Source organism: Littorina saxatilis, linkage group LG12 (genome assembly GCF_037325665.1).
Source record: "Littorina saxatilis isolate snail1 linkage group LG12, US_GU_Lsax_2.0, whole genome shotgun sequence".
Classification (NCBI taxonomy): domain Eukaryota; kingdom Metazoa; phylum Mollusca; class Gastropoda; order Littorinimorpha; family Littorinidae; genus Littorina; species Littorina saxatilis.
In genome coordinates, this window is record NC_090256.1 from 28916830 (window position 1) to 28944027 (window position 27198).

The 27198-nt window shown below is 41.3% G+C and overlaps 1 protein-coding gene across 12 annotated transcripts in view; it reads left to right on the forward strand.

The window, feature by feature from the left end:
* Nucleotides 1-27198, forward strand: part of LOC138981685 (mucin-12-like) — a 145811-nt gene that overhangs the window by 33821 nt on the left and 84792 nt on the right. Inside the window, exons 4-6 of one of the 12 annotated variants that reach the window (XR_011460691.1) lie at nt 11989-12180; nt 12629-12880; nt 13530-13664. The exons of 10 other annotated variants lie outside the window; for them this stretch is intronic. Coding sequence is in view for 1 of the 2 variants with exons in the window: in XM_070354694.1 (XP_070210795.1) it covers nt 11989-12180; nt 12629-12822 (386 nt within the window). In the remaining variant the exon portion in view is untranslated. Of the gene's footprint in view, nt 1-11988; nt 12181-12628; nt 13672-27198 lie in introns of those variants that run through there. One more of the 12 variants, XM_070354694.1, reaches the window with a different exon arrangement.

Genomic DNA, 27198 nt, shown 5'->3' on the forward strand with positions numbered 1-27198 from the left:
GGAAATAGGGACACGAGTTTCTTTGAAAATCAGTAGTGCATCTTCAAGATGCAGGTGGTAGATTAAAAAAAAAAAAATCTCTAGATGTTGGTATAATTTCTGCTCAATCTAGTGAATGCAAAAACTTGGTTAATGTCTGTGAAAATAGAAAGTATAGGTATGATACCTTTTTGTAAGAAATTTGTTATTGAATTGAGATCAGAGAAAATTAGGAGGAAGGAGATGATGGTGACCTTGAGTTTGTTGAGTGTGTCTTTATTACTGCATTACTGAGTGCTATGTGTCCATTTTTGATTAAAATAAAAAAAAGCATTGAAAAGGGTAAATGTGTTGTGTTTGAACAGAAATATGGTGGTGTCAAGTAAACATGTTGCGTCAGTTGTGTTGATGCATTGCATCATTTCCTAATCGTGCAACTAAACCTGCATACATATATGAGGGGCACTTTCAGAATGCTTTCAGAAGGCTTTGGATAGCAGAAAGGACAGCATGAGCTGTGGTATGATTGTGTGATGGTGTATTGTCCGTCCCTTGTGCCACTTGGCTAATGTGCAAATGTTATCCAACAACAGGGGTATTATCAAGTTCATGAGTTGTCACACAGAAAACAAAACCACACAGCATTTAAGTTGCACACAGTTTAGCACACAATTAAATCACTTGGCTACATCCATCATGGGCATGAACATTGGTGGTAGAGTCGTTGTTAGTTGGAGTGAAGCCACAATGCCATGTAGGACATTCTTCTGTAAACAAGAAACTGGTTCGGGAAATGTTCAGTGATCGCGCTAGGTATTTTTCAAACCGGTATGACGTCATGAGCTGGCTACAAGTCTCTCACGAAAATCGGTAAGCTTGCCAAGGCAACCAGTAAAAGACAAACAATGACTTACAATACATTAAATCAATGTCAGTGATATGCGGACGTTCCCCCCCCCTCAAAGCAACTGTCGCACAACTTGACAGTGACACATCAGCAGCCGCTGTGAGAGAGAGAGAGAGAGAGTTCCGAAATAAAATAGGAAAGCAAATAGTAATCACGCAACTGGAAGACTTACTCACTAGTTACTTACTGTTACAGTTTCACTTTCGCCTAGTCTTTGTTGTCAAAAAGTTTTCACGCGCAGAGCCAACAGCATTTCTATGACTTAGCGATTTTGAATGGTCTTCGAGAGATGAATGTTGAAAATTTCGACAACCTCTTAACCATTTTTTTTACGTGTTTTTTTTGCAGTCTTCACAAAACATGAGAAAGTTCTCCCCCTCCCCCTCTGTCCGCAATCACAGAAACTCTTTGCACCATTTTTCCTGAAATCGTTTGACAGTGGAAGATGCCGATGTTGGTTTCTTTGCCGCCGCTTGAGACTCGGGCTCTGCAGATGTACTAGGCTGTGAAGTACTTTCACTTTCAGTTCCTTCATTCAAAGGCCTCTTGGGGGTAGAAAAGACAGTAAAGATCGTTGCTTCTTCATCGCAATCGACTCGCCTCACAATATTCAACTGTATGTAGACAAAGATCTAAGCTGGTGTGAGTACGTGATTTCCCGGTATGATGCTATGTCGGCTATAGTTAGACGCCGTCCCTTATAACATAAACTGAAAGATCACGATGGACCGGGAACCGAAAGAAATGGCGCGAAAAGTATGATGTCTGAATTTTGACGTCATGTTTGACACATTGACATCAAGTGTCATCAATGGAGACATAATCGCAACATTGTAGCGCTGTCACAACAAGCCATCCAAATCTCTCTCTCTCTCTCTCTCTCTCTCTCTCTCTCTCTCTCTCTCTCTCTCTCTCTCTCTCTCTCTCTCTCTCTCTCTCTCTCTCTCTCTCTCTCTCTCTCTCTCTCTCTCTCTCTCTCTCTCTCTCTCTCTCTCTCTCTCTCTCTCTCTCTCTCTCTCTCCCTCGTACTGACAAACGATTTTTGTAATTACTACTTTTTTTTTGCCGGTCAAACCAAATAACAATCGGTACGTCTGACCGACATCCACTTTTTTTTCCGGTATTGGCGAATCTTAACTGGTAAAATACCGGAAATTACCGGTAAACGCGATCCCTGAATGTTGTATGCTGCCGTCGCAGGATTCATAAAAATTCACATGAGTTTGTTAGGGGAACTAAATAAAATCAACAGCGTTTTTGTTTTACTTTCAGTATGGAAGAAGACTGTGCCCAGATGGCCTAACCAGGGGCTTGAGCACACTTCATCTAAGAATCCAACCCTCACATCTAAAGAAAGGCATCGTCTCTATCGTGAAAGATTGAAGCAGGATCCTCAGCGTTACAGACAGTACCTAGCACGACAGCTGATGTTCACAAAGAGATATCAGGCTCGGAAGAAGTTGGAAAGAACATGGCAAAGAAATCAAGGATGGTAGATGAGTTCACCAGAAAATGCAGATGGAAAATTTAAACAATTGCTTTTGAAAACTGATACAAGCACATATTAGGAGGACTTTCGATTTGGCTGTTGGGGCAGTCTCACACCTACATTGGAGTAGCAGCAGATGAAAAAAGAAGAATATAAGAATCGATCACTTTGTTATGCCAATCGGTCAAATCAACCGACTACATTGCAAATCTTTTAACCCAATGCCCCCTGACAAAAAAATGGAAGGCAGCCTTCTTAATCCTGAGCAAAGGGAAACTACTCCGCACAACATGCACACATACAAAACAATTCATATAAAATCATAGAGTACTCACATTTATATAGAAGATGGCAGAATAACTCGAGAATACACTATAGTTATGCAAGTATGTTCTGTCCACTTCCGATGTAATAAATGTTGTTTAAAAAAAAAGATCCAGCAAGTGTTCTTCAAAAACGTCCAACGTGTCAGCCTTCAGTCCTCATTTACACCAATATATGTTGAAAACTCCCAGAAAAATCCTCCCGAAAGTCCTGTTGTCGAATAACAACACCCAGATCGATGTCAGACTCATCCCCTTTCACCTCTTCAAGTAGAAAACCTTTGAAAGGCGTGTCAGAATCGTCATCTGAGTTCCCCATGATCGAACACCATACTTCTAGAACCTTCGTTCAACGCCATTTTGTCAGACAAAAAAATCTCAAACTTTGGAAATTCACAGCTAACACACTATCGCATCGATTCAAACTCTGCAAACGCTAGAATGAAGCAGCCGGAAGGAAGTGCATTAATCACATCCGGTCGCAAGGCCTTATGGGTAAGGCTCAAAGCGAAAGTGAAAGTAGGTGACCTAGTGTTTAGCGGGCCATGCCGGGCGTTTCAGGGATTTCATAGGGCACTTCCGGCGGGCCATGCCGGGCGGTTCAGGGGGCATTGGGTTAAATGGATTATCAATCTGTAGGCATGACTCGTTGCTGATTTCATTTCCTACATTTTTATATATTTACCATTAGAACACCTGAAATTTCTGGTCATTGTCATCCCTGTGTCAAATTTGTAATGTAATGTTAATATAAGGTTTATCAAGTACATGTAAGAAGTTGACTGCTGTAAAAGTGAAAGATGATTTGAGCTATTCAGTATTGTGTCCCCAGAAATAAACCCCATCAGTTATATGCTGTGAACAGACTAAATATGACAAAAAACTTTTTGGGTTTCTTGCAGATATATACAAATCTGCAGCGGCTGTGATGGGACTGTCAGTATCCCATAGGCGAACCAAGCATACTGTATTAGACCCCGGTGCACGAGACAGAATGCGTCGATATCGTAATAAAGTGAAACAAGACCCAGAACGTCATAAGCAATACTTGGAAAGACAAGCCGCCCATGCAAGACACTTCCGAGCCAAGAAAATGCATCAACCGCAGCTGCAGTAGCCTGGTAGCTTGCTGTAAAACTTCTCTTTTCATATTATTTTGTTCCCTTCATGAGTTTGCATTGCTCTCTTCTGAGGGAGGTCAGTTGTACAGTCAGTAGAATAGACTCTCTAAAGTGTTAGATATCAAAGGGATTTGAATGTATGAAGATGTTCAGTTGTGTAGTCAGAGACCTTCTCCAGTATTCAGTGTAGTTCTGTTTCTTTCAGCCGTTGCATTGGTCAGGAAAGCAGTAAAACCTTTCCAGTTGACCACTGCTGCCTGTGGGATGACGGGTTTATCCAGAAACACGCAGCGTTCTCGGCTTTACCGCCAGCGCCTCAAGCAGGACCCACTACGCTATAAGAATTACTTGGAAAAGCAACTCTCGCACGTAAAGCGTTACAAGGCTACAAAAAAAAAGCGTCTGACCAAAGCCAGTGTAGACTTCATTTAGCTATGTAAACACGACTGTGGATGAGCAAGTCTATGAAACGCTTTGCTCATGGGATTGTTGACTCACCGGAGCATTTTGTGAGTTGGATAATCGTGATGGCAAGTCTGCTTTTGACAGGACTTTTTCTGAAGGTGTACAGTTTATGAAGTTTGGCTTTGTACAATGTGTGTAGACAAAACTTTTTCTCAAGGTCCTTTTCATGACAGCCTCATGAGGACAGCCTCTCAATTGAGTTCAAGCAACATTTGCTCTGTTTGGCTACCCTTTGTGACCCAGACAAGCACCTTGGTTTCCAGATCTACTTTTGTTCTAAACTGGGGTGGCTTAAAGCATATTTCTGACAAAGAAATATTTTCGTATTACTTTTATGAGAGCGATATAACCTAATGGAGTAAGTCTTGTGTGACTGAGGAAGCTGCTGACTGCTGAATTTTGTCTCTTGCAGCGCGCTACATGGCTCACAAAATGCTGGGTGATGTGCCGCCCACATTCAGTTCAAGTCAGCAACTGCCAGTCTGCAGGAGTACTGGTAACTCAAGGCGATACCGTGCACGCGTAAAGCAGGACCCTGTCAAGTATGAGAGATACCGTGAGAAGCAGCGTCTGTACCAGCTGCGGCATAAAGTCAAGCAGCAGAACCTTGTTGACCACCGGAAAAACAGACACAGTTCAGGGAGTTAGGCTGAAGCTCCTTTTCTTGGTCATCCCATTTGTAGTGTGACTAGAAAAGGATCAGTAACTTAGCTTGTTCTCATTTTCTTGGCTTGTACTTAGCGTGACAACAGAATGATGGCCTTGCATGAATACTTATTGTTGGCTTTCCTTGGTGTCAGTGGTGTACAAACCTGACCCAGTTTCTTTCTGTTGGTCTTGCAGTGCTCCACCATGATCCTCCCCTTTCCCAGGCTTTCTTGGTGGACTTGCAGCAGGGAATGGCTCCTTCCATTTCAACTTCAACATCTTCAAGAAAAACACTGGAAATGCGGCGGTATCGAGAGCGTCTAAAAAGAGATCCTGTGCGATATAGGAGATACCTGGATAAGCAAAATCAATACGCCAAACGTCGTCTGGAGAAAAAAATGAGAAGTTTCCCTGAAGGATCCTCTGATTGAAGTTGCAGTCTCTAGCTGCGTGTCATGAGTGTAGGAAACGATGTCGCAGACTCGGTGCTTGACCAAAGAAGTGTAGTTCTTCTGTTGATGTGCATTGAAATTGATTGCTTTCTCTTTGGGAGGTTGTCATGTTCTTTTTTCTGTGTCAGTGTGCATGTTCTTCATGTGGAAATTTTTGCTGATGTTGCAGGTGTCTTTTCATTGTGAAGTAAGCTCATATGATATGATGAGTGTCAATGATTTATTGGCATAAATGATTTACTAAGATGAAAGCGCGATTAGTTTAGTTTTAATACCAGTGTACCTCTATTTTCTCGGTGTTTTTTTTGTCGCTCACAGTGTCTTTAGCTTTTGGTTGGTAATCTAACACGTCCGACACATTATCAGGCAGATGTTATAAGTAAGGTTTTCCCCCAAAGAGTTTCCAGATGATTCTGTGACCCTTGAACAATATAATTGTAGAACAAGGCAAGACTATTTCAGACCTGGGAACCCATACAATTTCACCGTATTTTGTACGCATGATTGCAGAGAATACGAGCAGTACTGTCAGTGGGGATAAAATACGACGAGAAAAATTTCTAGACTACTTTTCTTCACAAACCCATCCCAAAGCCAATCCAGTATTTTGACACATGATTACAGTTTTTGTCGTAAAGTAAATATTGAAAAAATCATTTGTTTTAAATGTTTAGGTTAACTTAATTAACGGTGTGACGGACGCGTGTAAAGCATGTTTTAGTCATGGATGTTCAAATGCTGTGTGGAGTACGCCAATTTTTCTGAAAATAAACCATGTTTGTTTAAAAATACTCAGTGCAAAACAGGGGTTTCCAGGTCTGCTATTTGTAGTATCAGAATTTACGGCCTAATTAACTATCACAATTAGTTAGAGACTCCTGAGCATATCTAGAATTACTGTACACATGTACACCTGCATTTTTAGTACATTTGTAAGACGACTCTTTCGTAACATCCTTGGCATACCTTTAATTTGACACACAATTGCATGCCTTTTTATTGAAGGTGTAGGTGTTGGACAAATAATTGGGGAACCTACGTATTTCCTTGCAGTGTGCATGCAGCCTATGGGTATGAGTGCCTTGCAGTGCAGGCTACAAGGACCTTTCGCAGCCAAAGGAATCTCCACTGCGGAGGCCTGGAGAATGTATAGAGCACAGATTCGACTAACTGATCCAGAAAAGTATCGTCAGAACAAGATGAAAAATGCACTGCGCATGAGACGAAAACGAGAAGAAGTTAAAACAAGGAGGCATCTGGATAAAAATTTATGAGGACATGTGTGTGCATCAGGAAAATATTTGACAAGAAGATTGTTGCACACTGTGCTTCTTTCTGAATAAATCTGCAAGGTTTATTGTGGTTGCTGGTGGTCCGTCATTTTTTGTTTTGATCCGTTGGTGTTGCTCTCTTCTCTGATTCTGCCATTAACTTTGATAGTTATAGTAGGGAAGAAAATGAAACTTGGGCTGCGTAAAACTATGACCAGACTCATTGTTTCTTGCAGTGCCTAGCACTCCGGTGCTGCCAACTCAGCTTTGGCCCGCGTCTTTTGATACAAGACTACAGGGGAAACAAACATCCAAAGCGATCTCAAGTCGCCGATACCGAGAGAGAATCAGACAAGATCCACAGCGATACCAGAACTATATGACACAAATGAAGATCCGAAATGAGAGGAAGAAATTGAGGAGGTTGCGAATGCAAGAGCAGGATTCTGTTTAAAAAGTGGACTGGCAATCTCACTTTTCTTTTTTCTTTTATTTGAGGGATAAAGAGGGGGCCACTTAAAATGATGTTAATGGTGCTGGTGAGGCTTACCATTGAAAATCAGCAAAACATCAAACCTTTCCCCATACAAGCTGCTGTCATTGTATCTTCCCCATTCTACTCGCTCTGGCCAAACAAACTGCATTTTATGTTTTAAGACCAAACCTGTAAATAGGCTTAATTGGTAAGCCATAGGCTTGAGAGATTGACATTGAGAGCGCTCCTTTTTTTGTATTGCAGCATTGCATTACAGCTCACAGTTGATGCACACTGCGCAACTACAGAGAAGTAGCAAGGAAACAAAAACTTCCATTCAGCGACCAAGGAATGCAGAGCAGTGCCGCCTGTACCGAGAGCGTGTCAAACGGAATCCTGAGAGATACGCATTGTATAAAATGAAAGATGCCCAGAGAAAAAAAGAAAAGAGACTGAAAAGTGCCCGGAGGACAATTTTTTAGATAAGGGAAGTTTTCACCATTGGTATTTTCAACAATTTATAAAGAGTACAGTATTATAACATTTGAGATCATGTGCCTTGTGATCATTGATCAAGGCCTTTCAGAGTTAAATTTTGCCTTGGATTCGATTTCTTTGAATGAACAGCAAAAGTACATCTTTTGAATCAGTAGTTTTTTGTTCCTGTTTTGTTTTTTAGATTCAAGCATACTCCCAATAGTTTAATTTACATAAATGCCAGCTGAGATGGAGAGAAAAGCAGTGCTACTGCTAGAATTAAAGTATAAACATAATCACCACTTGGTTTAAAGCGAAGCAGGATTTCAGCTTCTAACTCGTCTAATCATTATGTGCATAACCTCTGGTCGCAAAAGTGCCCGGAACATCTAAAGATGTGATGAATACATATTGCTAGATGGGGCAGTGAAATTGTACACTTGCGTCTCTTAGATCTGTTTGATAGAGGTAGCCTATTTTGTCGTTGCATTGGTTTTGCTTGAGTTGAACACAGGAGGAGTCTTCTCTCCCCCCCCCCCCCCCCCCCCCCCCCCCCATGCTGTTGCTATTCCTTGGTGGGTAAAGGAAAGTCAATATTGGGAATGCTTTTGATGGTCATGCACTTTCACTGTTTTCTTGAAGTGGGATGACATTCTCTTCATGACAATAGTCTACATTATTACAGTTTTGTTTTGTGGTGTTAAAGTTCTGTTGTGTGTTATTGGAGGTCTAGAAGGTGACTGCAGATTAACACTGTGACCGAAGTGGAGCAGTCAGAACCGTATAATATATTTTTGTTGTGAATGATATGGCTGATGCTAAAATAAATGTTTGCAAAATGTAACTGGGATTCCTATACTTTGTTCTTTTGCAAGCTGGTGCTTTTTCTTTCTGCCTAATTCTTCTGACACCCATTTACTAAACATGCTGTGATACTGACATGCAACTGTATCACAGTACTGTACATAGATACATTGTTATGGATGCCTTTTTCACACATGCTTTTTATGTACACATGCACACATTCTTTGCGTTGTTGCAAAAACAGGTTTACACAGAAAATCATAAAATATAGTTTGTGATTATGATTAAATGATTATGGTAGAGGTCATACTTGCTGGCATATTTTGATTGGGACGTTAGTTCAATACTGTTTTGTAAGGTTCCTATAGTCTCTCTCATCTGTTAAATATTTCGAGTTAAGGTAAAGGTGGACTCGAGTTTTCTGCATAAGTACTTTATTTTTTAAATCATAGACTGGCCTATTGCATTTGTTAGAGTGGTTGAATGGTTTGGTTATCGCGCTGACTCGCACCTGGATTATGTCTCTTGCAGTGAGATGGGCATTCTCAACCATACCAAGCACCCACTTTGGTATGAAGGAAACAGCGGCAGCGAAAGCATCTCGTGCCTATCGAGACCGTGTGAGAAGTAATCCTTTGAAATATCAACAGCACAAACTGAAGGATGTTATGCGAAAAAGACGCAAGAAACTAATGGAGATGCTGACAGAAGGCAACAGCTGTACCTGAAGTCGAACGGACCGAGTTGTTCAATTACGTTAAACTGGAAACAGCATAACAAAGATGAGGAGAGCTTTCTTTTCAATCACATCACCGGCTACCAACGACATCTAAAGAATGTCGTTAGATGTCGTTGCCGGCTACATAAAAACTTCTTACAATCAGTCTACGGTGTTCTGAGGGCACCTGAGATCATATCGGACATCAGTTCCACTGCACCTTTAGTTTGGTTGGTTTTGTAATGTCGGGCAGTAAGATAATTTTTCGTTGGATTTTTTAAATCTGCGGTTAAAAGACATTTGGTTGGTTTTTTTAAGTCGGTGATTGAAAGGCTTCACCGATAATGGTGAACTGAAATGACAAGAGCTACTTTGTTTCTTTCCAGCGGGTGGTGGTAACTGGAGCAGGATGATGCATCACAATGTTGGTTATTCTGCAACCACAGCCAGACAAAGTGGGGCCGAGAGGCTGCGCATGTACAGGCTGCGAATGAAACAAGATCCCGAGAAATATCGCATGTACCTGCAGAAAGCTTCACTTAGAAGGCAAAAGAGAAAAGACAGAATGAAGAAATTGGAGGCAGCTGGATGCCAGAGCCCGTTGTAAAGTGGGCAGTTACGTTGTGCACAATGTGCAAGTATGTAGCACACAGTCTGTGTTATTTGCTTCTTACTGCAAATGCTACTGTAGATGGGTGAAATAAACAAGTGATCAGGTTTTGTCTGTTATTGTTTCCTGGTAGAAACTTGAGTGTTTCAAAGTTGATTTCCCACCTGGTTTCAGTGTGTCGGAGTGGAACAGAAAGGAGAGGCAGACCCTTGACCAATGCAGAACGGTGTCAGCGCTATAGAGATCGTATCAAGTTGCAGCGACACGCCCTCCGGGTTACTTCTAGGCTGAGGATGAGTGCTGAATCTTTCCATGGAGGCAGTGGAGATGCAGCTCTGCATCATCTTGAATGATGCAAATAGATTCTACAATGTGTGTGTGCTGTGAAGAAGATGCATCAAGGAGTTAATACTTGCCTGGACGTATCTGGTTTGATGTCCTCGAAATGGGTCCGCTAAGACTGACTGTGAGCCTTAAACCAGGGGTGGGACTATTCCGCGGATTTCCACGGACACAACTTACGAATTCCGCTGGAGTAATCTATTTTTCCGCGTCAAATGATATTAAACAATTTTATTTTTCAAACCGTTCGGAATTGTATTTGGTACAGTCTTTGCCTTTGCCTTTTCAGGTTTGCGAAACAAAATGGCGCACCGCAAAGACATTGTCGAACGAAGCAAATGTTCAACATTGGATGAAAGTTTGAAAAACAAGTGGAGATGGGATTGGACAGAGGAGAGTAGGTTAATAAAGAACTTATTGGAGAATTCATCACAGTATCTATAACTTGTTGACTGAATAATATGGAGAGAAGTGAAGATGGAACAGTACACTGGAGGCTTGAGAGTTAAATTGTGCTGACTGAGAACTCCTGATAACTAATAGTAATTTTGGGCTTCAATGCATTGGGGCGTCACTTGGATCATACTATTGCCAGTATTGAATTATGGATACATGGTTCATTACGTAAATATGCACCATTACTAATTTACAATGTTACCATTGTTGTGTGAAAGTGTGTGGGGTTTTTTTTTTTTTTTGGGGGGGGGGGGGGGGGGATGTCTTTTTTACCTGATCCAAACAAGTACAATTTTACTTTTAGAATGCAACAGATTGCACAGATTTTAATGTACCATTTTTTTTGTAAACACACTGAAAGGGTCGCCCATCGAAGAGGTATTCCGCAGTGGTCACATTCCTTGGTTGACATAAGCTAGACCAAAAATATTAACAGCCACTATTAGGAAGCTAAAAAGTTGAATAAGCGTGTTAAAATCTGTGTTTTCTATTGGCGAGCGTTTCTTTTTACATCTAAGATAATATCTGCATACAATTGGTTGAATGGACAGTTCTTTTGAACAGGCATAAGACATGTGAGAAAGAACCTTATTTTACCCTTAAAAGGTTTAAAGGTACAACTGCAGATATAATACCTGACAGACATATATACATTTTATTTGTAATTATGCACTGAATAGCAGCAAGTATCATCTCATATAGAAGTTTAACCCATGACTGCATAATCAGCAACGTGGCTAGGAAAATGTTCATAGAGCATTTCACACATGATTTCAGAATGGCCCTGGCAGCCGAGAGATTCCTCGTCTGAAATGTCAGGACAGCGCAGAAGGGGCTTGACTAACGCTGAATATTGCAAGCTGTACAGGGAACGCCTGAAGCAAGACCCTCAGAGACGGCTACAGCAGAGACTGGCCAACAACCTCAGGAGACGCCGCCTAAAAGAGAGGCGCCGAATGATGAGAGATTTGAGTTCTGAAAACTCGTTGGTCTAAAGAAGCAGGTGTTTTCACGGTAATGCCAACCGGAAGCTGCTAGGGCTGACTCGTGCCGAAACAACCAAGGAAATAGATGCTCAAAATCAAATGTGAGAAATGTGGAAACAAAGGTTGCGTGGACTTCATTCACTGAAATGAATGATTAGCTTGAGTCAGAGTGTGAACAATATGTCCTCTTGTGGGTTTTGAGATTTTTTTCAGTTTCTCTTCATCCCAAATGTACATTTTCTTGCCTTTGTACTTGTCAAGATTCTTTATGTAACCATGGAAGTTTTCTTGTTAAACACGGGTTAAAGGATCCTCCTGCCGTTTTCCTGTTTGTTTTTGTTGTGACGTTAAGCATGCAGGCGTAACCTAGAGTTTGTCCAGAATGCGTTCATTTCAAGCTTGGATGTGAACTCCAAACAAAGGTACTGCACAGTTTTAAACACGTATGTCTGACCATGGTTTCAGAACGCCAAGGGTTGCCTGGACCAAGGTCAGCATGTTTCGGGCAAAGGCTTTCAGCAGCACTGGGGTGTCCAGTGAAACAAACCTTGTCCAAGGCGGAAATCGACAAGCGCTATTGGGATCGTCTGAAGCAGGATCCAGAAAGATACCGTCGATATCAATTGAAGCGAAAAATGAAATACTACAGGAAACGAGGTCTTCCACTTCCTTCATCACAGCCTGACACCACAAAATAATTTGTTGAATTGATTGTAGCTGCAGTAGTGTGCTGAATATGAAATCGGGAGTAGGGTTGAGAAAGACTGACAAGGAAGCAAAAGGATGTGTGCAGACACGCATGTTTCAGCAGTTCTTAGCGGACCTTTGGTGGAATGTCACCATCTCCATATTAATCTTTGACCAATTTTGACAAATGTAGAGAAATATTGCCACAGCACCATTTGTGTAAGACCCATTGTCACAACCCATTGCTTTGCCTGAAGTGCATGGAATCATTTCATTTATTAGTTTGTCTTTTGGCGTTTTCAAAAGAATCTATCTAGCAGTGCTCGCTCTTTTGTTTCATGTAATTTTTCTTCATGAAGATTATTTCAATTCAGACAAAACAAGCCTGATGCTAAGTGTTGTGTTGCCCCTCTTTCAGTGTGGTGGCGACTGGAGCGGCAGAGATACATGCGAATTGCAAGGGGAAGCGAAAGGCGCCTCACCAAAGCTGAACACAGTCGACTCTACTATCGACGCCTCAAGCAGGATCCAGAGAAGCGTCTTCTGTATAACATGAGAAAGGCAAAAGAACGCAGGATGAGAGAAGAAAAGAGAAGGCCACCGTTTGAGTAACTGCCTGGACAAGCTGTATTCCTTGGTGCCGTCAGAATGGGTAGCCAGTCACTGTGAGGTGATATCTTGTTGTGAACAAAAAAGAGGGAATCATTGTTTGAACCAGAGGGCAGATGCTTAATAGACTACATCCTATACTACATCCTCATGAGATGTCGAATCAAGTAGAGTAAGGTTGGCTGGTTAAGCATAGGCTTCTTTAGATTGGAAAAGATTGTCTACGCCCCTTTGAAACTGAGAACTGGATATGAGCAAGTTGTGGATGGTCAACATTCTGTACTTATCTATTGTAGTCTTTCCAACACGCATGTTATGACTGTCTTTATTGTTATTTAGGGAAGGAAAGGTTTCCAGGAATATCATTCTTTCAATCACCTTCAGAGTGTTGTATGTATGTGTAGCAAGGTCAATTTTCACAACAATGTTGTTGTGCTTCTCAGTCAACCTGCATTGTGAGGTCTTCCGTCTGTGCTATGGCCTGCCTCTTTGTGTACAACAACCGGAAACAATGTTTTCACTTTGACTGACTCGGTAAGAATAATGTGCTGGGAACAACCAGAAACAGTGTTCTACTCTGATTGACTCGCTGACAATAACATACAGGGATCAAACGCCCCTTTCAAGATTATTATAACATGAAAGGTGCCTTCATGTGTTGGAGCTGACCTCAGAAACCAAACACTGATACTGTGCTGTGTTGCTTTCAGTGTGGCAGACACAATCAGATGACAGCGGGCACCCGGAAAGCTTTCTGCCATGCCGAGGTTTGACTACAGCCGAACGCGCCCGTGTCTACTACCATCGAATGAAACAGGACCCACAGAAATACGACGCTTATGTCAGAAAGAAGAAATGGGAAAGAGCACGTCGTCGTATGAAAAGACAGTTAAAAAAAAGCTATCAGTGACAGAAAGGAAGCGATCAGTGACAGAAATAGGGAAGTGTAATCTTTGCTAAAGTAACAGTTTTAGCTCTGTTACAAACACAAGAACTGCCGAATTGTTCTGCAACCTCTCTATTACTACCCACCCATCATACACACATTCCTTACCAGAAGCAAATTTTGAATTAGGACTATTACAGGCACGTTTGTGGTTGGAATGGTAGTAAAGGCACATTTCAGTAATCATTTCTGAAACTGGTTTCAGTTTGGCTGGAAGAGGGAGGAGTAGGCCACGGCAGTTTGGATGGCAGAGTTCCTCTAACACGCTCTGAAATCAACAGGCGCTACCGATGTCGTCTGAAACAGGACCCAGAACGACTGCGCAATATCAACACGAAGAGAGCGGCGAGAGAGCGAAGGAAGAGAGCCAGAATCAGAATGGAAAGGCTGAACGAATTTCCGTCGCACTGAAGTCATCGTGAGCGCCTATCAGAACTTGGTCCCCTACTGCCGTACATTGGCTGAAGGGCTTATGAGTAAGGAGGTCTCAGAAATTCTGGCTGCCTAGAACGAACAGTTACCCCATCATCATCTCCGTGACTGTTGCCCTCGCCTTCTCCTTCACCCTTTACTTCCTCAGTCCACCAAAACTCCCTGATTCATCTTATCTGCCCATTTAGAATGAGAATAGAGACAGTGAAATGTTTATTATTGAGGACCTGTGCATAATTTTGTCTTCAGTTGATTGTTAAAGACACTTCAGTTTTCATTTGAAAGTGAATGTTAACCAGAGGGATGGAAAGGGGATTGAAGACATTTGGAACTGGATTTGTTTGTTTTGTTTCAGTTGTGTGTGGCTTTTTTGTTCAGGTATTCATAAGTCTCTTACTTTGTCCATACAATATATATACTTATGTATAGAATGGATTTGTTACGGCTGACGGAGATTAAAATCTTAAGAAGCTTGAAAACAAAAAGTTGTGTTTAGTCTGCTTCTGCCTAGAATCCTCTCTCTCTCTCTCTCTGTCTGTCTGTCTGACACATACACATGAGCTGCTCTCATGGATGTACATAGACTCTCTCTCTTTCTCTCTCTCTCTCTCTCTGTATATATATATATCTCTCTCTCTCCTTGCTAATCAACACGAAATATGCCATCAATGATCACTGATACTGTTTAAAAAACACCTTAAACACGGTAGTATCCCAAAAATCTTGAGGATTGTTAGACTTATCGAAAAATAAAACCACACTCCGGTAAAGTGATAGCGCAGCTTGGTTGGGAATGATGCATCAAAGCAGTTTGTCATAAAATTTCATCCTCATCAAGGCTGCTGATGATTAAAAACTTGTACAAATACTATAACACTTCTTTTTATATAAATTTCAAATAAAAAAGATATGAACAAGCTCGGATGCCGCTATAGTTTCCAATATAGTATGTAGTCTAGAAATGCTGCTCTGAGCCTTACTGGATCACAGACCTACTAAATTTTGTGTTTGTTTCCAGTGTGGCTCAGGAAGCTAAAAAGAAGAGAGAGAAATCAGCGCTACTGGCAGCGACTTTTAAATGATCCAGAGCGATGCGCACGTGTTCTGAAGGAGCGATACATGCCACCAACAAGCAAGCAAACACAGTCATGAATTGGAGGCGTTGGAAATGAACATCAACACACACACTTCTTTCAAGTTGATTTCATGATGGTAAACTTCAGACAGGATTAGACCGGGCCATTGAATTGCCTGCAGTATGATAATGAGAGAAAGCAGAAATGCTCATCAAAAACAAATCTGGAAAGGAAGCAATTAAAAACAAGCACATGAAAACGCAAATTGGAATAGACGATGCATTTTTATGCACAGAGCACAGAAACACTAAACACAGCACACAACAGAATAAAGATTTAACAAAAATGAGCATAAGTTTGATATTGAAGTGGTGGTAGTGTTACTTACGTGAAGTTGACAGCACACTCTAGTCTAAGCAAACGTTAAACTTACCCAGAGAATGTTGAATGTGACTGTTTTTGGCTCACGAAGTGTAGCCTATGTGATCGTAACTTTGTCTGTGCGTGCGTGCGTGCATATGTGCGTGCGTGCGTGCGTGCGTGTGTATGTCTGTGGTAGAAACTCTAACATTTGAAGACGTCACATTACATTGACGTCACATTATGACGTAAGAGGGTTAGACGTCACGCGAAGGAAGTACTGAAAGTCTTGGTCATTATTATTTTGAGCGCGCCGAGACTAGTTGGCAGTCGTGTCCCTGTAAGTAGGCTACATGCAGACAGACGGATCTAGATCTAGTGTCTCGCTTTCTTGCACAGTTTCACCTATGCTCTTTCTGTGTGTGTGTGTGTGACGGAGTGATTGAGTTTGTGTTACTGTTTGTCGATTTCTTACGTGAGCCTTGAAGGCTTCGCCTCTTGTTTTCTTATCCCATGACACGCTCATATAAGAACACGAGCATCACTTTATTACTTTCAGTGTGGCGGCATCAGTCGTCGGTGTACCAGACTAGGCGGCAGCGCGACTGGCAACGGCTTAAGAGTGATCCTGAGAGATACGAACGTGAGAAGCGGAACACCAGAGAAAGAATGAGACGATATATGCAAAGAAAAAGAGCTGCCAGCAAGAAAAACAGTCCAAGCACCACATCAAAATAACGGCCTTTTGGAAAACATCACATTTTCACGAGAAAGACCAAGATGATCGAAACAATTAACTCTTCAATAAAAGTCATTAAAAAGAAACGACAAACAAGAACTAAGTGGGTAGTTAAAAGGATGCTAGTGAACCAAGTAACATCAGTGGTTTCTCTCCGAGACGCTCCAACACTTTAAGCTGCAAAAGGTGGATCGTGCAGATAGGAAATGCCAAATAATAACACATACAATCGCATAGATTTTCTTAACCCTAAAGGCCTATTGTACACAGAAAGTTTTTCTTCTCCTTTATGCTTTCCAGTGGCTACTAAGAACAACCATAACCTTGCATTGAATTCCCCCAGTGGGTTTTATTCTGGTGACCAGTAATCACTGTTCAAGCACACACACACTCATTCTTGTTTGGTTGAGATTGCAAGAGGTTCGCCCACAGACTGAGAGAGTGGCTTTTCTTGCTTGGTTGCAGTGCTACGTCATTGGGAAAAGCTTCATGACCGACGCAGAGAGAAACGACATCAAGATTGGCAACGGCTTCGCAGCAACCCTGAAAGATACGAGCGAGAGAAGCAGCTGTCTCGGGAACGCATGAAACGTTACTTGCAGAAGAAACGGGCACGAAAAGATACATGAAGCTGTAGATGTAGACATAGCGGGACTTGTTGAAGAGCATTTCTTTTTGTATTTCGAAACGGCGATCCATGTCATCATCCTGATAGCACCAGCAGATGAAAGTGTGCCAGTATCTGTCCATTCAGTAGCGTGTGTGTGAAGGTTTTCAAACAGTTATCGGCTTTTTTGGGGATGTTGTTGAGTACTGCTGTTATTGTTCTTTATTAATTGTGTATGGATTAAGTAGCACGCAACTCAACAAGGCGTTTTGTTCATTTCAGTGGCATGGCTCACCAAACGACAGTATCGACAGTTAAAGTGGCAGCGCTTGCGAGCGAATCCAGCCAAATACGAGCACGAGAAACAAAGATCCAGAGAACGCATGAGGAGATACCATGAAAGGAAAAAGGCCAAGCAAAATACTCCATGAGAGTAACTCGGCGCTCCTACAAGGACAGAACATGGCTCGAGCATAATCAATAGGAATTAAACAAGGAACTCTGCAAACATTGAGAGAGATCGATAAGCTGTCGGTCTTCATAAATTGGTACATAAACTGAAACCAAGATTTTTTTCTTTAAAAAAAAGAAGATATTACACACTTGTTTTGAATGTATTGAGCTCAGTCTCTTTTGAGAGATACAGTTATATATTGTGGCGGAAGAGCAATGTGAGTTGTTAGATGCACAAAGATATATAGCTAATCTGATGGACACGTGGGGGAATTCGAGGGCTGTGATTGGATGGTCTCTTCCGATCATCAAAGCATAATGCTACGGAAGTCGGCCATTTTTGCCAATATCCAAAAGCATATTGGCAATAACAAAGACGCATGGTTCCGGTTTACCCATCTGTACCACGCGGCGATGTTTCGATCGACAACAGCATACACTGACAACTTGAAATTCTTCTCGGGAATGTTTTTCAGCTTTACAAATGTCGATGGCAACCCTTTTCTGCTAACTTCCCGATGAAACAGGACTAAACCAATTATTTTCTGTCCCTAAACACCACAAAATGCCCAAAGTCGAAAGATGTAGTACAAACAGGGGAGTAAAACGGAACAGCGTTTTTGTGTGCCATGTGTGAGCTCACTGTTGCCGACTGACACAAACTTTCGCATTCGGCTTTTCTTATCTCATAACTCCACACTAAATACCCCACTTTCCCTCTGAAGTATTGATGTACAACTCATGGCACTAACATTCATGTAGTCGTTTATAACTGAGATTGAAAAATTTGCTTCATGACGAGACAAGTATAAATGCCATTCACCCAAACTGAAAACTTCGCTGCCGTCTGCTCGCGTTGTACGGATTAGCTGTTCTCTTCTCCTCCCCTTGTTGCATCCTAGTTCTTCAGTTGTTTCTAGTTTTCCGTTGATGTTGTGTTTTGGTCTTCTTCATAAGTAGTCTTGTTCAAAATTATAAAAACTCAAACTTCTTTTTGTTGTATACGAATGAACTAATAAAAAGCTGTTTAACAGCTGTGTTGTCAAATCGAGTTTTTTTTCCAAAGTCAGTGTGGCGCCTGCGCAAAACTAATGCGCATAAGAAACGGCGTCTGCTATCAAAACCTGAGATCGACGCAAAAACTGTCATTTTGTAAGTTTGGAACAACAAATCAAGGTCAGAACAGCTATATAATCGCTATTGTATTTTCAGCGTGGTTATATAATGTGGCGGAAGGGCAATGTGAGTCGTTTGATGCACAAAGATATGGTTATATAATGTGGTGGAAGGGCAATGTGAGTCGTTAGATGCACAAAGATATGGATTTATAATGTGGCGGAAGGGCAATGTGCGACGGTTGATGCACAAGGATATGGTTATATATATATTGTGGCCGAGGTGCAATGGAAGTCATTTGATGCACAAAGATATGGTTGTATATTGTGGCCGAAGGGCAATGGAAATTGTTTGATGCACAAAGATATGCTTGTACAGTCGAGACCGGATGTAAGAAAGTCGTCGGGACCCACTTTTTGTCTTTCATACATCCGGTCTTTACTAAATCCGGTTAACCGGATGTATGAAAATATTGTGGATTGACTTTCATACATCCGGCCACGCGTCTGTTACTTGATAAAAGTAGGGTTTTTTTCATATCATTTTTGTATTTATTTGTTTTTTTATGTTTAAATGTTTTGATACATATCCTTGTTAGAAGAAAAGGGTTGTGAATAACAAGTGGAAAAGTACATGTACTTACATACACTGACACAGTCAGGACAACCGATAGAAAGAGCAACTGTTTGTGTAAGGAACTGTTCTGCTTTGCATAAGGCCGTGCACTCTCCGCCCCCCCCCCCCCCCCCCCCGTCCCTCTGTGTGTGTGTGTGTGTGTGTGCGCGTGTACGTGCTTGCGCGCATGTGTGTGTGCGTGTGTTTGTGTGTGGCTCAACTGTATTGTGTGTGTTCCCTCCACAACCCTTTTGCGCTTTTGACAATGTTTTTGGTCGTGGAAGCTTTGTAATGACCGTTGGCGTAGCAAATAACATTTTCTGAGTTCTCTCTCTCTCTCTCTCCCTCTCTCCAAAACGCACACATTTATAACACACACACACACGCGCGCGCACTGAATACAAAAAAGTGAGTTAAACTTAAAACCAGTTTAATGGATTAAAACAACAACATAAAAAAAAAATGAGTCACACCCACTACCAATGCCTCTGGTTCTAATTGTACAAAAAAATGCCTTCCTGGGCTATTATGGCTCTTCAGTCATGACAAATTTATAACAGGCTAAAATGACTGAAAAGACAAACAAAACAGATTATTAATGGAGTTAAACATAAAATCAGTTTAATGGATAAAATCAACAACAACAAGAACATAAAAACAACAAGAACATAACAAGTCGCGTAAGGCGAAATTACAACATTTAGTCAAGCTGTCGAACTAACAGAATGAAACTGAACTCACTGCATTTTTACAGCAAGAGCGTATACTCGTAGCATCGTCAGTCCACCGCTCGATGCACAGGCAGTGAAATTGACAGAAGAGCAGGGTAGTAGTTGCGCTGATAAGGATAGCACGCTTTTCTTTATCTCTATTCTTTTTAACTTTCTGAGCGTGTTTTTAATCCAAACATATCACATCTATATGTTTTTGGAATCAGGAACCCACAAGGAATAAGATGAAATTGTTTTTAAATCGATTTCGGAAATTTTATTTTAATAATAATTTTTATATTTTTAATTTTCAGAGCTTGTTTTTAATCCGAATATAACATATTTATGTTTTTGGAATCAGAAAATGATGAAGAATAAGATAAACGTAAATTTGTATCGTTTAAAAAAAAAAAAAAAAATATTTTTACAATTTTCAGAGTTTTAATGACCAAAGTCATTAATTAATTTTTAAGCCACCAAGCTGAAATGCAATACTGAAGTCCGGCCTTCGTCGAAGATTGCTGGGCCAAAATTTCAATCAATTTGATTGAAAAATGAGGGTGTGACAGTGCCGCCTCAACTTTTACAAAAAGCCGGATATGACGTCATCAAAGGTATTTATCAAAAAAAGGAAAAAAACGTCCGGGGATATCATACCCAGGAACTCTCATGTCAAATTTCATAAAGATCGGTCCAGTAGTTTAGTCTGAATCACTCTACACACACACACACACACACACACACACACACATACACCACAACCCTCGTCTCGATTCCCCCCTCTACGTTAAAACATTTAGTCAAAACTTGACTAAATGCAAAAACAACAACATAAAATACAACAAAATAAAATACAACATAAAATACAACAACATAAAAAAAAACATAAAAAGATAACAACTGATTCACATCCATGACCAATGTCTCTGGTTATAAATGTAACAAAAATGCCTTCTGGGCTTTTATGGGTCTTCGTGACGAATTTGTAACAGGTTAAAAAAAAATGATTGAATGGAGAAACAAATTAAACAGAACAACTCGTTGACAGCTATAGAATCTGGGCATCCTCATTTAGACTACCTTTGTGGACACCACCCGCTCAAAATGGCCACAGAGATTTCGGAGGTAAATGTTCTCCTCGGACCTGTCTACCCCATTTATCGGGAAAAGGGGTGAAGGGAAATTACTCTTACCACACTTTGGTGACTTGGGTCTACTTTCGTTTTCTTACAGCCGGTCTTGCAACAACGCATTTGTGCTGCTCGGGACCAGAGATTTGCCTTCATACAAACAGACTTTTATACATCCGATTTTCATATAACCGGAAAATTCTAAGTAATAACAAAGAGTAGCTTCTGCCGGGACCCTGCCTACCCCTTTCATACATCCAGACTTTCATACATCCGGTGTTTTATACATCCGGTCTATATTGTATATTGTGGCCGAAGGGCAATGGAAATTGTTTGATGCACAAAGATATGCTTGTATATTGTGGCTGAAGGGCAATGGAAGTCGTTTGATGCACAAAGATATGGTTGTATATTGTGGCTGAAGGGCAATGGAAGTCGTTTGATGCACAAAGATATGGTTGTATATTGTGGCTGAAGGGCAATGGAAGTCGTTTGATGCACAAAGATATGGTTGTATATTGTGGCTGAAGGGCAATGGAAGTCGTTTGATGCACAAAGATATGGTTGTATATTGTGGCTGAAGGGCAATGGAAGTCGTTTGATGCACAAAGATATGGTTGTATATTGTGGCCGAAGGGCAATGGAAGTCGTTTGATGCACAAAGATATGGTTGTATATTGTGGCCGAAGGGCAATGGAAGTCGTTTGATGCACAAAGATATGGTTGTATATTGTGGCTGAAGGGCAATGGAAGTCGTTTGATGCACAAAGATATGGTTGTATATTGTGGCTGAAGGGCAATGGAAGTCGTTTGATGCACAAAGATATGGTTGTATATTGTGGCCGAAGGGCAATGGAATCGTTTGATGCACAACACTGTGTCGGCATGGTTGTATTACATGGTCAACCCTTGAGGCAATGCATTTCACCTTTTTTTTTTAAAGGGACCCTTTTTGGAAGTTGTAACGAAATCTTGGGGACAGTTGAGGGTCAGGCAGTCTTAGTAAAATAGTGAACACCTAAATCTGTGTCTGTACAAACAATTGCGCTTTAGTCTATTAAAATGTATGTAGATTACAAAGATGTTTGTGTGTGTGTGTGTGTTCCTGATACACTGAACATGCACAGGAAGCAAATATCCCTCCTTGTTTTCCTGCCTGCTGTCGCTTGTCAGGTGAATGCATGCTTTTGTCTTGTCTTTTTTTTTTAACCTAAAATGGTGCAGCGTCGTTTTAGAACAAAACTCTTTTGTTTCTTTCCAGAGCTGAAGGAGAGGAAGCGAGAGAAAAATCGTCGCTACTATCAAAAACTTAAAGGGGACCCAGAGCGCTACAATCGAGTGATGAAAAAGACTGAGTTTCGGGTTCTACAGGAGACGAAATTTCAGGTTCTACCAGATTTGGACTAAAATGCCCACAGTTACAGGATGCTCCTATGCAACGCCATGAATATGACATGTTTTACATTTATTCTGCCGCCTGTTGGGAAAGTGTAGATGCGGTATTTCCGGCAAGCATCATAATCCTGCAAACTTCAATCTAAACCCCCCTGAACACAATAGTCAGTCAATGTACTGGATTCTTTTTAACAATTCACAGAAAAACAGCTGCAGGCAAACCATCTATAAAGCTGTAGGATATTGAGGGCATATCTCTTTCCTTTATTTCCAGTTGCATCAAAGCTGAGGAAGCAGGAGAGCAACCGTCGCTACTACCAGCGACTGAAGGAAGACCCTGAGAGATTCAAACGTGTCCGGAAAAGTCTGGTAGACTGTGGAGCTTTGGGGCATATTACACATACACAAAAACTGCTTTAAGTTAGGGTTAAGTCAGAAAATGGTGTCCTGGAGTGCATAGCTGACAATAGAAAAAGCGTCGGATGAACAAGGACTAACAGTGTGGCTGAAGAGAGAAAGGATAGGTCTTCATAAACTCTAGCTTAACTTTAATTTTCCTACCTCTCAGTGACTCTTTATTTTGATGATATTGGAATGTGTTACTAACTCTATGGCTTCGGGAATGATGAACACTGAAGTGAGACCACTGTTCTGTGTCATTGCAGTGCAAACTCTGCTAATGCGGGAGAAGCTGAAGAGACGCGAGCAAAACCAACGTTACTATCAGCGCCTGAAACAAGACCCAGAGCGCTTCAGACGAGTGATGAAGAAAGCTCAAGAATCAGAGTCTTCAGTTGACTGGGAAGGAGTAGTACCATCAAGTTTTCAGGCAGATCAAACAGTTGCAGAAAGTGCTAGACCTGAAGAAGGTACATGGGATCAAGCTTCAGATACAGCGCCATAACAAGGCATGAATGCGATTTACTCCATGTATGCTGAGAACCTGGCAGAAGAGGAAACAACCATCAGTTACATGGACTTTGGAGCATCTCATGCTGGAAGTGTTCTGCTGAGGGTCCAGCAAAATGGAGACAAGAAATGAATGAATAACCATTCTTGGAACATATTTGGCAACCGATTTGAACTGTCAGAACATACTGCTTTGAATTGAAGTTGGCAGTGTGTGTAAAGGCTGTATATACCTCCCAAACTGGTACATTCACAGTGTTAGTTTTACCCTAACATTTCATTAGTTGTTTTTTTGTGAAGACTGTATTGGATGCTTTTAATATACCTGTTCCTGAACGGCGCTGGCTCTCTCGACTCACGATTCACTCACATGAGGCTGGGCAACAGCAAAAACAAGTCATGATTATTGATTCACCCAACCGCAGTCAAGCTTTTAAGACAAATATATCCAACATGTAATGAAATCCACCATAAAAAGTAAAGTGGAGTACTAAGCTGGGTGCTGTCTGCTTGCAGTGTGGTCATGGCGATGGGCCAGCAACCAGAGAGGCCGGAGCAGACGACCAATGACTGCCTGGCAGAAAGTGCTACAGGACCCTGAGCGACACGAGCGCTATAAAGCTGCGCTCAGAGAGCGAATGAGACGTTTAAGAGCCAAGCGGAGCAGACCAGGTTCTGGGGAAAATTTCAAAGCACCGTAGTGAAGGAGCGAAAGAAATCATGCTCATACGAATTTTGATTGATTTCGATACATCTGGCCTGGACTGAAATATATCTGTGCAAATATCATTGGAGAACATAGTGTGTGTGGAATTTGATTTGGCAGAAAACACCGATTTTTATTTACCACATATTAATACTGAACTACTATTGTCTTGATATGGGTCCTACTTTTGAGACTTATGTTAAATAGAACCATGCTTATACATGGAACAGGAAGACATAAGCGGAAATGTGTTGCTGTCTGGAGTTGTGCTTCTGAACTACAATCAACTACCTGCGCAAACATTGCATGTGTGTATACAGTCTCTAGGTCAGAACTGTCCTCTTCCTTCAGACGTGAATGCATGAGTTTTTCTCCTCGGTGTGTTCTGATTTTAGAATCTTGCTGTGATAGCTATTTTCATACCAGACTGTCATCTATATAAGCCAATCCTTTAAGTCCCTTCTGGGGAATGCGGCTGCACATGGGTTGTGCACTGTTTGCTGCTCATCAGTCCTTGTTGACATCAGTGGCACTGCTGGATGACATTAGAAAGTCAAGTGGGTTAGTTATGATATTGTACCTGTGCTAGGGATTTATCAAAATGGGTATGCTGTGCAGTTTGATTAGGTGCATTGTGCTGCCACAGAAAGGAGGAAGTTCAATTGAGTTGTTGAATGTTGACTTTTCTTGTTTTTATTTTGACGTCTGCGCTTTCTGACTTGTCAATAGTTATGACTGAACGCTCGAACATGGAGAATACTAGAAAAGTTGTCCGATTGTAGAGGAATGGAAAGAGACTTAACGTTTAATGCAAGAGGGGTATGTGGACTGTTGCAGGTGCTTAGTGTGTTTGATCTTATGGGAAGACGAGAATTGCTGCTGTAGCAGGCTATGTTTGGTGTTTTCAGCCCTGGCAGTATTCAGGAGAAGGCAGCGCGGCCAGTCGTACTGGGAGCAAGTCAAACAGGACCCTGGCCTCCATGAACGCCGTAAGCAGTCGGCCAGAGAGGGAATGAGGAGGCTGAGAGCCAAACAGAAGGCCTTGCGCTTACACTTATTTCACACTTCTTAGATACCAAGTTTATTGACTACATGTCCACTACAAAACTTTGCACTATCAGGGGAATACACCAGAGGATACGCGCTCCATAATGTTCTTCATGATTCACAACTGGTGTCATGAAATTGTTATTGAAATAAAATAGTGGAAAGTCGGATCACAGTATTTGTCTGCTTGGAGGATAGATAAATACAGGCAAGAATTCTGCTGAACGCAGGTAGCAAAGTTAGTTGCTCAGTTCAAGTCAACAAGAATGATGGTAGTGATTGTATGTGTTGGCTGCTTCATTGCAAATTGTTCATCTTTTGGATTGTGTTGTTGTTTTCATCTGGCGAGAACTTTCTTACTTCAGGAAACTGATTACAATTAAGATTGAGTTTACTGTAGTGAGTGTTTCTTCACTTTAACGGTTAAGTTGTGTGTTAGTGACGTAAAAGTTCAGGACCAGTTGTCGTACATAATATGGTCAGTGCAAAGTAAACCATCCCGTTGATGTAGTTTGTTTGTTAGCTCCTGGGTCTTGTTTGTTTGTTTGTTTGTTCATGGGCTGAAACTCCCACGGCTTTTACGTGTTTGACCGTTTTTACCCCGCCATTTAGGCAGCCATACGCCGCTTTCGGAGAAAGCATGCTGGGTATTTTCGTGTTTCTATAACCCACCGAACTCTGACATGGATTACAGGATCTTTTTCGTGCGCACTTGGTCTTGTGCTTGCGTGTACACACAGGGGTGTTCGGACACCGAGGAGAGTCTGCACACAAAATTGACTGAGAAATAAATCTCTCGCCGAACGTGGGGACGAACTCACGCTGACAGCGGCCAACTGGATACAAATCCAGCGCGCTACCGCCTCGCTCCTGGGTCTGCTTGGTGGGACAGTTTATTTTGAGTGTGTGAGGATGGGTGTCGGTTACGTGGAATTGTGTTCTCTATACTGTTACTCAGCAGTGCGTGTCGTGAATTCGTATGAAAGCATAGTTGGTCTTTATAAAACGCGACTTTATCTCACTTGCTTGAACGGAAAAACGTTCATGCTACCTACCGACAATGGGATCGACTGTTTGTGTCATTGTTTATGTGACTATCTGTACAATCATATTACTTTACGGCTGTTGTGTGTGTTTGTGTGTGAGAAGGAAGATCCCACACGCTTTATGTTATACTTGTCTCAATCCTTTGTATCGGGCAAGAATTATTAAGTACCTTTTGTATTGACACCCTGTACATACCAGCATCCGGCTACTGTTGTTTTTGGATAAACAATGAAAGTTATTGTATAAAGAGGTAGAGTTAAATAAAATATTTTGTTCTGAATCAGAACTTCGGCTTGTATTGTTCGGGATTAAGTGGTGATTGTTATACGGATCTTCTCTCTCTCTCTCTCTCTCTCTCTCTCTCTCTCTCTCTCACACACACACACACACACACACACACACACACACACACACACACACACACACACACACACACACACACAAAATGGGAATAACAAACAATGTAAACTAATCACCCAAAGAAGACAAAAATGTGTAAGCAAATGGACATAACAACATCGTCAAAAAATGGGAATAACAAACAATGTAATCTTATCACCCAAAGAAGACAAAAATGTGTAAGCAAATGGACATAACAACATCGTCATGGAATTTTGGCGTAACTCATTTAAGACAGCTTTTCAGCAGAAGGCCAGCACTGATTATTTGTATGATGAAAAAGTGTTTATATTTGTACCTGGTATGCATAAAAAGATAAAAGAATGTAAAATCATGTATTGGTCTAAAGCACAAAACATCAAAATGGCCAAGAATCAAGGCTCGCCAACATTCCGGGACTACCACGATATGAGAGGAAACAAGTCGCGTGAAGCAATATAAAAACATTTAGTCAATCTGTCGGCATGAAACTAAATGGTCAACATCATAAACCAGTCTTCGCCGAGACTTCATTTTGATAGTCTCGACTAACCATACCTGAAGACAGACACGGGTCATGCTCGTCTCCGCGAAGCATGCGAACCGTAGTACTTACTTGACCTATTTTCTTCAATTCTGGGCACAATTTTAGAGCAAACATGACATCTTTTATAGTTTTGAATTCAGGAGAAGATAAGGAATAATACCATCAT